The sequence below is a fragment of the Podarcis erhardii genome (assembly GCF_964252035.2).
Source record: "Podarcis erhardii genome assembly, chromosome: 5".
NCBI classification, from domain to species: domain Eukaryota; kingdom Metazoa; phylum Chordata; class Lepidosauria; order Squamata; family Lacertidae; genus Podarcis; species Podarcis erhardii.
The window spans coordinates 87,280,491-87,294,854 of NC_138509.1; the positions used below are offsets into that span (position 1 = coordinate 87,280,491).

General features: G+C 47.0%; 1 protein-coding gene across 1 annotated transcript in view; it reads right to left on the bottom strand.

Moving 5' to 3' along the window:
• Positions 1-529: 529 nt before the first annotated feature.
• The window catches only part of SPATA16 (spermatogenesis associated 16), a 156,007-nt gene continuing 142,172 nt past the window's right edge, over positions 530-14,364 (bottom strand). Inside the window, exon 11 of the mRNA XM_081862520.1 lies at positions 530-849. Coding sequence (XP_081718646.1) covers positions 727-849 — 123 coding nt within the window. The 3' untranslated portion in view covers positions 530-726. The remainder of the gene's footprint in view (positions 850-14,364) is intronic.

Sequence of the window (14,364 nt, forward strand, 5' to 3'; positions counted from 1 at the left end):
TTGGGTAACCCACGGGACCAGCACACCCTTTGCCCTTCGTTTTGACAGCTGGGGGGAGGCTTGGGAGTCACGGGCGTGCGGAGTGCCAAATGTCTGCCATGGGCGGCTTGCTCTGCCCCCGGCTGCAGGGCGTGCGCTCCGCTTTGTGCATCCGAGTGGCTATCCCGCACCTGGGAGGGCACCCTCCGTGTCCCTCCCCCCTCGGGAGCGTGCCTGCCCTGGGCAGCACGGGGCATAGGCTCAGCCACAGTCTCCCAGCCCTGCTGGAAGATGCCAGGTATAAAACCTGGGACCTTTGGAATGGAAAGCAGTTGCTCTACCACTGAGCTGTGGCCCTCCCCCAAAACCTCGCACATGGAAAGCCCCTCCTTACGTTCCCGTGCTTTGCTTAACTCTGGATTACAAAAGACCTCTCGCAAGACCTGGCTGGTTGCGTTATATGCCTAACGCAAGGGGATGTTGCAGCGATCCAAATTCCCTACCAGGTTTGGATAAACAAGCCCATTCTGCATAAGAATCCAGTCAAGCATCCCATGAACGTTTTTATTCCTGTCAGATGAGACTAATGAAGTGCAGGAGCTTGTTGCTAAAAGATGAGCCTTACGGAGAGGACACCTCATTAATTTGAAGGCCGGCCTTTGTTGTCCCAGCTGTCAGACTCCTGCTATATTAATGTCCTCTCTTGCCATCTCTGGTGCAGGATGGGGGCCTCGTCCTCCAGTAGGCCTAGCATGGCTGTTTGCTTTGAAGCCGCTTCATTTTCATTTTCTGCCGCCTTGCTGTTCTGAGTTTTTTGGTCTTTAAGAAACTATCTTCTAATTGGTATAAGAAGTCTTCTATTATTCCAACCTGTAGGCAAACATAAAAGGATATGGACTGTCAAACAATGCGGCATCCGCCTGCTTGCAGGTACACAACATTTCTTTTTTAAATGGATTACTTTCCCGTCAGAAATGATGGCATTATTATTTAGATGTAAAATTCTACCTTGAAAGGCATATTTCACGCACATCCTGTGAGCTAGGTCTCTGCTATTTCCATTTTACAGATAGGCAGTGGCGCCTGAGCTGTGGCGCCTAATTTAGCAAAAACAAGGGTGAGCCCAAACAACAGAAAATAGTACATGCGGCTTTTCTTTGGGAACTTTATCTGTGGGGCCTGTCCTTGGAGACTGCACCCCAGTGTCAAGACAGATGACAAAACTCCTTGCATTCACATCTGCAAAAGGAGTGTCCTGTTCACCTAAACTGCTTTGGGTCCCAGGCTGGAAATGATGGGCTATGTGAATTTCTTCCTATTTTCTAGGATGTGGCATTGCCTCTGGACAACCATACTGACCTAGCTTTCTGGACTGAATAACTTAACAAGAGACCCAAAAATAAATCCAAGCCAGAAGATTCCTCTAAAACACACATTAAAATTATATCGAAACTGGTTTAATAAATCATAGGAAGTATTGTTCAGAGAATATGTTCAACAGCTTCCTTATTACAAATTTAAACAAGATTGAAATAATCTGTATTGGCTTTCTCCAAATATTCTTGGGACTTGCAACCATGGTGTGATGGAGACATTGAATTCACAGGGAAAGATCCCTAGTCCTGTTGCAGAACTACATTTCCCAAGTGTTTTTCGTAGGGGGCAAAGAGCAACAGGCACATAGCTGTCAACTTACAGATTTGAAAATAAGGGACCAGCAGCCTCGAAAATAAGGGATCAGCAGCCAAAATAAGGGATTTTCCGGGCACAGGTATATTCAACTTCTGAGCCCTTCCGAGCCAAAGGCAGAAAGCCCAGCCAGCAGCCAACCGAAGCCTCATCAATAAGGGACAGCAGCGGGACATGGCGCTGGGATAAGGGACTGTCCCACCAAATAAGGGACACTTGACAGCTATGAACAGGCATGCTAGGAACCAGTTTAAATCTGTACAGCAGACATGCCTTTAGACCAACCTTCCCTAAAATGGTGCCCTTTAGATGTTTTGGATTATTTCTCCCATTATTCCTGACCATTGGCCATGTTAGGTCCAGCTGGTTCGTAGTCCAAAACTGATCACCCTGATCTGGCCACTGTTATCCATGCAATGGTCACCTCCAGGCTTGATTATTGTAACTCGCTCTACGCGGGGTTGCCCTTGAAGCTGACCCAGAAACTCCAGTGGGTGCAGAATGCCGCGGCGAGGCTCCTTACGGGGTCCTTGCCGCGGGATCACATTCATCCAGTGCTTTACCAACTGTACTGGCTCCCAGTGGAGTACAGGGTCAGGTTTAAGGTGCTGGTTTTGACCTTTAAAAGGGACACAGGTGGCGCTGTGGGTTAAACCACAGAGTCTAGGACTTCCGATCAGAAGGTCAGCGGTTCGAATCCCTGTGACGGGGTGAGCTCCTGTTGCTCGGTCCCTGCTCCTGCCAACCTAGCATTTAGAAAGCATGTCAAAGTGCAAGTAGATAAATAGGTACCGCTCCAGCGGGAAGATAAGTGGGGTTTCCGTGCTCTGCTCTGGTTCGCCAGAAGCGGCTTAGTCATGCTAGCCACATGACCCGGAAGCTGTATGCCGGCTCCCTCGGCCAATAAAGCGAGATGAGCGCCGCAACGCCAGAGTCGGCTACGACTGGACCTAATGGTCAGGGGTCCCTTTACCTTTTGACCTTTAAAGCCCTATGCAGCCTAGAACCCACGTACTTACGGGACTGCCTCTCCTGGTATGCCCCGCAGAGGACCTTAAGGTCCACAAATGACAACATTTTGGAGGTCCCAAGTCGCATGGTGCTTAGATTGGTCTCAACTAGGGCCAGGGCCTTTTCAGTACTGGCCCTGACTTGGTGGAATGCTCTGTCACAAGAGACTAGGGCCCTGCTAGTTAATGTCACAGGATGGGTGGGGGGAGACAGAACGGGTGGTGAGACCGGGTACCTCCATCTTCTGCTAACTCTGCTACTATAAACCCAACTTTATTTTTAAAACCCTAGGCGGTCTGTCTGCATTGGCTCATGTGTGCAGTTCTTGCATGGTTTAAAAGGCAGGATCTCGCCACAAGTGTCTTTATTTTTTTTCTTCATTTTTTTTATTAAAGATTTTCTTGTTTTACAGAAGTATGTGTAATGCCTCTCGTATTTTTTCCATGTAACATTTTTACAAATCCGTTTCATTTGTTGAGACATTAGGGGGAGAAAAAAAAGGGGTGGAGTGGGGGAAGATGGGTGGGGTCGGGGTCGGGTGGCGATGTTTCTATTAGGCTTAATGTATGTAGGGTTTGGTGTCAGCGTTGCTTGTGCTGTTCACTTGTGTTCCTTTGGTGGTGAGAGAGGTTGGGGTTAGCCTAGGGTGTGGTTGTTTGTTTGTGATTGGCTGTGGTGATCTTTGTTTTCATGTGTGAGTGGGGTGGGTGGGTGTTTTGGGTCAGGTTAGCCATACTGATTTGTATGCTGTTGGTGGATTATTGTCAATGTCTTGTTGGGCTGTGTGTGTGATAAAGGGGAGCCATAAAGAAGAGCCAAAAGGCGTCTTCTTCTGTTTGTCCCCATGTCAGTTTCAGTTTATTGGTTAATTTTTCTAGTAGGGCTGTTTCGCATACTATTTAGTACCATTGGTCCATGCCACAAGTATCTTTAGACTGGGGGCATTATGTGTGAAATGTTGTCTTTTGCCCACCTCTGTTCCCTTCTTAAGAAAATTGGGATAGCCTGCCTCATCTGACAAAGTTCACACATAATGCTTACATGCAGGCATACATAGGGGTCCTTTATGCGCCTTCTGTTGTTTTCCTCATGTGGGATAGACTGATGCAGGCGCCTTCATTCAGCTTGTGCACCATAGCAATGGGGAATTTATCAAAATGCTGTCTTTTAACTGGCATTGAAAAACAGCCAGTTTAAAAGGAAGGCAAGCTGGGAAAATTAATCTTGAGCAAGTTTTCCTGATAAGAAAGAGAATGCCGACAGAAAAGAAGCCAGCGCTTCCGGCTGAAAGTCAGCGCGGGGAGAAAAATGTGCATTCCACATTGCCATGGCAAGAACCATTTTTCTATTAAATCAGAATGAAGTTCTGAATAAATACATTTTCCTGAGATATATCATTCACCAGAGGGTTCGGTTTAAGAAAAAGGAAAAAATAGGAAAGGAAGGACGCGAAATGATAATTTTTGCAGACGCCATACATCTTCATCGAGATCAAACCAATAATTATATTAATAAGTGGCATGTTGAAATGCGTATCCTTCCCCGTACCCTCATGCATCATGAACAGCTTTTAAAACAATTTAAAAGAGCATCTCTATATACACAGATGTGGACTTCAACCAGGTGTCTTATATGAATGCCACACATACACGCTCACACTCACATAGTTGCAAATTGTCGTCATTCATGTTTATTCATAGGCAGCTCTACTTTCTCAGAAATGCAAATCACCCAATAGAGTGAGCACAAGATAGCTTGGAGTCTGCTATTAATTGCACGCCAAGCTACCCCACCGCCTCATTTCTGAGATGCATGGGCACAGAATTCCTACTGCAAAGCCCATTGTTCGGCTCCTTTTCTTTTTAAAAAAGGTAAAATTAATATATCACTCTGACATCAACCTGGTGGAGCGTGGATTCCCTCCTGCGCTCTGTGTGGTCACAACAGACTGGCTGAATATATGAATCAATTTTAATACCGTTTACTGTTATGTATAAGGATAGGACTTGCGCACACATACACATACAGCTTTCATGTAGCCCTGTCTGCCTTGTCAAACTAGCATGGCTTAAACAACTCCATCATCACCAGCGTTTCCCAGAGGTTTGGGTGTTCCATCATACTCCAGTATCTGAAGGACCGCTTTTGCCCATCTCAACCAGCCTGTTTGCTTAAGATGTTCCCTGGAGGCAGGTGCATTTCTAGGCACCCAGGAGACTTGAGGCAACAGGCCCAAGATGCAACGTTGCCGCTGGGCCAGTTAAAAGTGGTTGGGGGCTTTGTCCACGTTGTGCTTTGTAGTACAAGAAGCCAAGTTACAGGGAACCAGGCAGAGGGCCTTCTCGGTAGTGGCACCTGCCCTGTGGAACGCCCTCCCACCAGATGTCAAAGAGAACAACAACTACAGTTGTACCTCGGGTTAAGTACGTAATTCGTTCTGGAGGTCTGTTCTTAACCTGAAACTGTTCTTAACCTGAAGCACCACTTTAGCTAATGGGGCCTCCTGCTGCCGCCACGCTGCCGGAGCACGATTTCTGTTCTCATCCTGAAGCAAAGTTCTTAACCCGAGGTACTATTTCTGGGTTAGCAGAGTCTGTAACCTGAAGCTGTCTTGGGCCCGGTCTTATTCAACATCTTTATCAACGACTTGGATGATGGACTCAAGGGCATCCTGATCCAATTTGCAGATGACACCAAACTGGGAGGGGTGGCTAACACCCCAGAGGACAGGATCACACTTCAAAACGACCTTGACAGATTAGAGAACTGGGCCAAAACAAACAAGATGAATTTTAACAGGGAGAAATGTAAAGTATTGCACTTGGGCAAAAAAAAATGAGAGGCACAAATACAAGATGGGTGACACCTGGCTTGAGAGCAGTACATGTGAAAAGGATCTAGGAGTCTTGGTTGACCACAAACTTGACATGAGCCAACAGTGTGACGCGGCAGCTAAAAAAGCCAATGCAATTCTGGGCTGCATCAATAGGAGTATTGCATCTAGATCAAGGGAAGTAATAGTGCCACTGTATTCTGCTCTGGTCAGACCTCACCTGGAGTACTGTGTCCAGTTCTGGGCACCACAGTTCAAGAAGGACACTGACAAACTGGAACGTGTCCAGAGGAGGGCAACCAAAATGGTCAAAGGCCTGGAAACGATGCCTTATGAAGAACGGCTAAGGGAGCTGGGCATGTTTAGCCTGGAGAAGAGGAGGTTAAGGGGTGATATGATAGCCATGTTCAAATATATAAAAGGATGTCACATAGAGGAGGGAGAAAGGTTGTTTTCTGCTGCTCCAGAGAAGCGGACACGGAGCAATGGTTCCAAACTACAAGAAAAAAGATTCCACCTAAACATTAGGAAGAACTTCCTGACAGTAAGAGCTGTTCGACAGTGGAATTTGCTGCCAAGGAGTGTGGTGGAGTCTCCTTCTTTGGAGGTCTTTAAGCAGAGGCTTGACAACCATATGTCAGGAGTGCTCTGATGGTGTTTCCTGCTTGGCAGGGGGTTGGACTCGATGGCCCTTGTGGTCTCTTCCAACTCTATGATTCTATGATTCTATGATTCTATGATTCTATGATTCTATGAAGCGTATGTAACCTGAAGCAACTGTAACCCGAGGTACCACTGTACTCCAGACTTTTAGAAGACATCTGAAGGCAGCCCTGTTTAGGGAAGCTTTTAACGTTTAATAGATTATTGTATTTTAATATTCTGTTGGAAGCCGCCCAGAGTGGCTGGGGAAAACCAGCCAGATGGGTGGGGTATAAATAATAAATTATTATTATTATTATTATCATTATTATTATTATTATTATTATTACACCCAGACCAAACTTGGGTCTCCAGCTGCTTACAATTCCCATCATCCCTGACCATCGATCTTGCTAGCTAAGGATGATTGCTGCTAGCTGAGGAGTTATTGTTTCCACAAGCCTACCCAGATGGGAAGGTAGCCTATCTAGGAGAAGGAAAACTCTGATCCCAAATCTCTGCTGCCTTGTGGGATATCTTTGGGAGAAGAAAAGGTTAAGGAGTAAACCCTACACAAATCCAGAGTGGAGTCCCTAAGACGACTGGATGGCGCTTTCTATGCAACTCTTCCTTCTGGCATTTCCTGCAACCAGGCTGGTGGCAAACGTATTGCTCTGCTTTCCTTTGGACCACATCAGTGAGGCTTGATATCTGGGGAGCCCAGGACCTCCATGCTGTCCTGTGCCTCTGGGAGGTCACATCAGTGCTGCGAATGCAGTGGTTTGACTACACCCCCAGAGGCACACTCCATTGTCTCTCGAGACAGATGGATGCCAACAACCCAGACACATAATTTAGTTCCTATATTCATTTTAAAAGTTTTGCTGATTTTATTTGTGATTTAACAATGGTTATTCTATGCATACTTTTATAAAAAAACCCAGCTTTGTAGATTTTAGCTGTGTTTTATCCCCAGTTTTATCATGTGCACTGCTTCGAGGGCCCTTTGATTAAGCGGTGCGTAAATCTCTCTAAGGGACGCGGGTGGCGCTGAGGGTTAAACCACAGAGCCTAGGACTTGCCGATCAGAAGGTCGGCGGTTCGAATCCCCGCGATGGGGTGAGCTCCCGTTGCTCGGTCCCTGCTCCTGCCAACCTAGCAGTTCGAAAGGACATCAAAGTGCAAGTAGATAAATAGGTACCACTCTGGCGGGAAGGTAAACGGCGTTTCCGTGCGCTGCTCTGGTTCACCAGAAGCGGCTTAGTCACGCTGGCCACAAGCTGTATGCCGGCTCCCTTGGGCAATAAAGCGAGATGAGAGTCGCAACCCCAGAGTCGGTCATGACTGGACCTAATGGTCAGGGGTCCCTTTACCTTTAAATCTCTCTAAATAAAATAAATAAGATTTGCCGAGTTCCAGTTCAACAGCTTGCGCTTGCCATTTTGAGTACTACTTGGTCTCAGCTGAACCAGCAGTGACCCCCTACTCCTGCTCTGGACAGTGTTTTTAAACTGAAGCACGGAGACAGGGAATGAAGGCAAGAATGAACTATCTCCCTCGCTAGCCTGCAGCCTAAACAGACAGCTTTGCAGTTTTATGATGGAGGCTGGATCTGGAAGCAAGATAACATTGCTCCATCTGCAATCTGCTGCCTGAAGCAATGGCATCATGATGCTTCACACTTAGGCTGCCCCTTCCACGTCCCGCCACATCTCTTGCTTTAGGATTCTCATTGCATGGGAAGAACATCATTGGTGTGGACCGCTTGTCATTTGCAACCCACTTTGGTACCTATAGGCGGAACGTGCGAAGCATCAGTTGGGTGTTTTGTTGCTGAGTCATGTCTCAGCTTGCTTCCTTCGATAAGAGGGAAACAAGAGGGGATATAAACAATGTTAAGTTGTGGGTGAACATATCAGATGACACAGCGATTCTACAAACAGCTCTTGTTTATTCACAGGCTAGAACAGAACTGGCTGAAGGGTTCAGCCATCTTGCTTATATAGAGCTCAACTACAAAGCAACGGTAACAACTTTCTGTACATATCCAATCACTGAACGTCACTTTCAATTCCTTATTTGCATATGTGGACCTGAGTGAAAACTAACTACAGTATCCCCCTGCTGGCCCAGGGTGAGAACTTCAGTACATAACAAACAACTTAGCCCTTTGCATAAAGGTCAGAGAAAGCTGGAATTCTGTGCCCAAATGATTAACTGGGTTATCCCACTGCTAGTGCTACACATCAGGTTGCTGCTGTAATCTGTTTATTTTAGGGGAGTATGTGCAGAATGCCCATTCAGCATGCCGGCAGAGTGTGCCAATGGAACAGAAAAGCACCAGACAGTTCTACGTAGGGTCAGTGCCTTTGCTGACAGTATAAAGCAGTTCCACAGCTTGTAGGTTACATGCAGTTGTAATATATGGTCCTTCCAGCAGCACAGAGTCTCCTTGCAGCCTTCCAACACATAGACCAGGCTCTGGCCATGAGCAAACTTGCTTCACACTTGCTGACTCGCTCTTACATGCTTAACCAGTTGCAGGTGCAGGAAAAACACGCCCAAAATTAACCAGCACACCTAACACTTTATTATACCTTTTCTCTGCAGGTATAAACCCCTTTTACGTAAACATCACCAACAAAACACAAAGGGCAAACATGCTGTCCAGGCAAGGTCTTCACCTTAAAGCACTGTGTCTGAGCACTCTTTCTTTTTCTTTTTGCTCTGGAGCTTCCCTTGCCAAACAACAACAACCCCACTCTTCAAGCTGATTCGGAGCAAACAGCAACTCATGGCAAACCCAAAATGCCGTTTGTTGTGCTTCAGCTTTAAAGAACAATTTGCGAAAAAAACTCTGGGGCCAAAAACCAGCTAAAGCTATCTATCTCAAATTTGATGAGATTTATGCTCACAGACCAGCTGACCTGGCTTGCAAATTTGCAAGCTGACCTGGCTTGCAAATTCTGTCCCAAAATAGAAAAGTTATATATGTTTCTCTTAAAAAAATCATCATCATCATTGAACTTGGGAAGGTGTGCAGGAAGGCATTACCCACTTTGGAGGGCTAGCCATTTCTGCAGATTTTAGTCGCTTCTGTCAAAAGAATAAATAAAAAGAGAGAGCCAGCTTTCGATGACCCAGTAGGTCGGAACAATGTAAGTGGACTTAGATGAACCCTGAGACAAACGGGGCACCTCAAACACAGGTGGGCTGTATCCATCAGGACCCAAACTGAATCCTGTGTACATCCCTGATTTATTCTAGTTCTGTCTCATCTGTCAGGAGCAGACTTCAGAACCATCACCTTCTGTTGTGCTGTGCGAAGGGTGGGAGGAACTGTTGACTGCATAATTGATTGTTATGTCACCACAACCGGCTGATGATGTTCCTGCTGTAGCACTGAAGCCAATCAAGCTCTATAATTAAACTGTGTGTCGCTGGTCCATGCAGGCACCAAATCACCGCATGAACAGGATGGGGAGAAAGCAAACACACCCCAAACTCTGCCTCTTGACAAGACATTGGGTGGAAAATACTATCCCCCCCAAAAAAAAATATGTTAGGTGCTTATAGCATCCTACAGTGCTAGCTGATGGCTTTCTGCCTGCACTTTTCATTCTAAAAAGCAAAATCGGGGCGGGAGAGAACATCAGTCCTTTCCCTCTCTTTGCCATTTTCAAGTTGCCAGTTCATCTGCTTTTTCTAAAAAAAAAAAAAAGTGGGGGGGGGGGAGGAGGCACGACGGTGCATCTCCTTGGGAAATGCTGGCTCCTTTTTTTGTTTGCTTTGTTGAAAAGCATTTAAAGTGCGAGACCTGGATGTCAGGTTGAAGCGATGCAGTTGGCAGGTGGCAACCGGGGGGATATCAAAGAGCAAGTCTTCATTGAAGCTGCCAGGGCTGCTGTCACCAGAATTGGGCTGTTTCAGATGAAAGTGTTTCCTGGCTTTAAATTATTGGAGGCGCTGCTCAGAGGAAGAGCCTTTCGCCAGCAGAGATGCCCTTTGTGTCCTGCTGCCCTCCGAGGTGTCTTTGAGGAGCACCTGAGACAGAACCTTCTTAATGGTGGCACCTTCAAGAGGCTCATTTAACCATTTGCCTTCCGGCCCTCAGAAAGGTAAATAAAATGCTGAACAAAGGCGTACGCTTTTCTGTTGTTGTGCTTTTGTTGCTGTTTTGTTGCAGCTGCTGCTTTTAGCAAGTTAGCTGTTTTGTTTAAAAAGTATGTTGTTGATATTTTTGAAAATCAGGTTTGTGAGCTACTTTGGGTGCCCCATATGAGGACTGCTGGGATAGCTCAGTTGGAAGAGCACGAGACACTTTTAGGGCTCAGCTACACTGGCAAAGGAAAAAACCTGCTTTATATGCATTGTTTATGCATTCTAACACTGTGACACCAGATGGCGCTGTGGAGTTCTGTTTTTGCCAACCCGATTTCTCATACAAAGTTTGCAACGCGTTTAACTGAGACGCTTCTTTGATGTGTCCAGATCCAGCCTTAATCTCAGGTTCATGGGTTTGAGCTCTACGTTGGGCAAGAGATTCCTGCACTGCAGTGGGTTGGAACAGATGACCCTTATCAGGGGTGAACGAAGGCGTCGTGACACCCGGGGTGGGGCTTCGCTATGTAGGGCGCATGTGCGGCGCATCGCTACGTATGATGCACGCGCTGTACGTAGCGATGCTGCACATGCGCTGTACATAGCAGTCCGTTGCTGCTACAGCGGCGAAGAGAAGATCCTTTACATGTGGCTGTAGCGGCAACGGATCCCACCATCGTCCGTACAGCGCTCGAGCGGCGCCGGTGGCAAACCGCTATGTACAGCGCATGTGCGGCATCGTTACCTACAGCGCATGTGTGTGACTGTACAAAGCAGTTTGCCACTGGCACCTGGAACATCTGCTCGAAGCTGCAGCCACAAACGGAGGATCTACCACATGTGGCTGTGGCGGTGCGATGGCTGCTCACGCCCCCACGAGCCCCCACGGGGTGCCTTCTTGTCAGCCCCCAGACATGGCACCCAGGGCGCACCGCCCCCCTGTTGCGACGCCACTGACCCTTGTGGTCCCTTCCAACTCTGCAATGCTATGACGCTATGATTGATCTAGGGAGACTCAGGATCATTTTCCTACTTGGCTATGAACCTCATTGAGTGACCTGGGGCCAGTCACTGGTGCTGGGAGAAGATGTGTATGCTTCATCGAGACTCTTGGAGGAAAGATGGGTTTATTAATAGCTCTGGTTTTCCTTGGAAAGTTTTCCATTTGAGAACTCACAACTGCTGATTGATGCTTGGATTTTGTAAGTACAGTCATACCTCGGGATAAATACGCTTCAGGATAAGTATTTTTGGGTTGCGCTCTGCGGCGACCCGGAAGTAACGGAGCGTGTTACTTTTGGGTTTCGCTGCTCGCGCATGCGCAGACGGTCAAAATGACGTCACACGCATGCGCAGAAGCGACGAAACGCAACCCGCACACGTGCAGACGCGCAGTCGCGTCTTACGTTCTGTTCAGGATGCGAACGGGGCTCCGGAACTGATCCCATTCGCCTCCCAAGGTACCACTGTAAATGAACTCTGTGTGTGTGTGTGTGTGTGGGCGGGCGGGCGGGCGTGTGTGTGTGTAAAATCTCATATAGGGCCAGGCCTTGGTGGTCAAATAAGCAACCCCAGCTCACAGGCTGGCAGCCAAAGTCAAATACCTCACTTGGCTTTCTGTCAGCCCAGAGGAACAGATGGTTCTGCCTGGACGAGGCCTCAGGTACTTTTTGGCAGGCAAGGCCCACCTTTGGTAGCGAGGGCGTCCCTTTCTCACAAAACATCTGCTGGGTGCCAGGTTCTAAGTGCCGTGGCAGCTTCAACAAGAAATAAAAAGTGAGGGTTTTTTTATGGAATGAAATATGTAAACAGATAATAGGCTCGGTGCAGTTTATTCCTTGTGCTATTTAATTTGATATTAAATCCAATTCGTTTTACGCCGTCCATAAATTTTCCCGAGCGCCTCAGATTTTTAGCACTGGCAGCTCGTAACTGCACTGCAGACATTGTCATTTTTCGAAGCCAGAGGTTGATCTCGAAGGGCTCCTGGGAAGCGCTCGGTGCCAGGAATGCGAGAGGGAAGCCGTATGTGGCGCAAATAGATGGGTCAGGCATTAGAGACTCGCCACAGAAAGGTTAAAATGGCCGCCTTTTAATGGCCGTGACACCCCAGCCCTTTTAAAATGATGCTGACTGCAGCTTCTGTGTGGAAAGGACGAAATCTTGTTTGCATTTGCCATGTCCTTACAAGATTTGCTTGATGGTTACGTATAAAGGCTAGAAGCCTAGCAATGGGCAAAATCTAATCCCAATGAGATCAGCTTCGCCCACCAACGGTATGTGCTGTCTGTTGTTTCCGTCCTGCCTACTTATCTGAAGATGTGAACATTATGTGTTATGCAACTTGACCTCACAGGGCCATGAGAACCAAGTCAAAGCCATTGGAAGCCAAGACTTATTCACTGCCAGCTACCACCTTCCAAGTTTTGCCTTGGGCAGACACCCTCTCTCAGCTGAGGGGACCCTGTTGCAAGGGGAGGGTGTGCAAAGCAGTTGGGGTGATTGTGAAACTGGGAGAGCTGGTTTTGAAGCTGGGCAACTGTTGTTTTTTTTGCTTCAGATGTTCCCTGCTTCTGATGTCAAAGCTGCTTAGAAAACACTCTGGCCACTGATGGAAAGGAGTTAGAAGGAATAGCCCCCAAAAGCAAGCGTTGATTTCTTTCTTTTGTTTGTTACTTGCTCTCAAGAAGTCTTTTCGTTTCCTAGATCCCCAAGGCATGCGTTTTATCAGAAGGTTGTGACTGAAGGGTATTTATATTCCATTTTATATCCCCCCTTCTTTTCTGCAGAGATGGCACACACCTGTACCTTCCTGCTTTCTGCGCAACACCAAAGAAACCTTAAAGCACTTTTCATCCTCATGCACTGGGAGAAGATGAAAGGTATAATTCACTTTGTAAATGGCTGGATGGCCGACAAGTCAATTATTCGGCATTATATGTTAATTCTAAATTGACTACAGAAAAGGAGATGGCCTATGGTTCATTTAGCCACAGAGGAAAGGAGCAGTGCACATTTGACAAAAAAAAAAAAAAAAAGCTATTATATTAGTCTGCGATAATGTGGGGGAAATTACAAACAGTTAAATATTTTCTCTGCATTTATTGAAAACGCTGTCGGGCGGCAATGAAGTCTCTTTTCACAAGGTAAGTGGATTAAGTTGAGGACACTGAACTGTGCAATTGCTCCTCAATCAGCAAGATGGATTTTTTTAAATAAAAAAAAAACTTTAGAGGGGATGTTTTTATTCAGAACATCTCTCCACCCGTCTATGCTCTCCACCTGCGGGAAGCAATATTAGATGGAATAAGCTCCAAACTCTGCCTCGAGATAAGAAGCAACATTTATGTCTGAAATGCTTAAAGATTGCTCAGGTCAAGGCTAGATCTTGCAGGCATCTCGCAAAGGGCCTAGACGGTTGGCTAGTAGATAAAAAAAGGGGCGGGGGGGAAGCAAGGTTGGCAGGCTCTGCTAGTAAAAAAAAAAAAAAAAAGGACCCAAGACATAGCCATGCTACAGACTTAAAGTGATCTCTCATTCTGTTTTCCTAGAGAAACCTGGGAAACGTAGTCCTGAGGTGGAGAGGGGGGAGAGCAGGGCTGGCTCAAGATGGTTTGCTGCCCGAGGCAAAGGAAAAGATGGCAACCTGCTTTCCCAAGTTCAGAAGCTGATTGGCTGGCAGTTAGACCTTGCATCCTGGGACAGCTGTTGTTGTTTAGTCATTGAGTTATATCCGACTCTTCGTCACCCCATGGAGCAGAGCACGCCAGGCACTCCTGTCTTCCACTGCCTCCTACAGTTTGGTCAAACTCAGGTTGGTAGCTTCGAGAACACTGTCCAACCATCTCGTCCTCTGTCGTCCCCTTCTCCTTGTGCCCTCCATCTTTCCCAACATCAGGGTCTTTTCCAGGGAGTCTTCTCTTCTCATGAGGTGGCCAAAGTATTGGAGTCTCAGCTTCAGGATCTGTCCTTCCAGTGAGCACCCAGGGCTGATTTCCTTAAGAAAGAATAGGTTTGATCTTCTTGCACCTGAGGCTAGTTTAGGAGGTGCAAGATAGCCTCCCAGGCACACATGGCTTTGATCTCTAGCAGAAGGGAGTGCCTGGGAG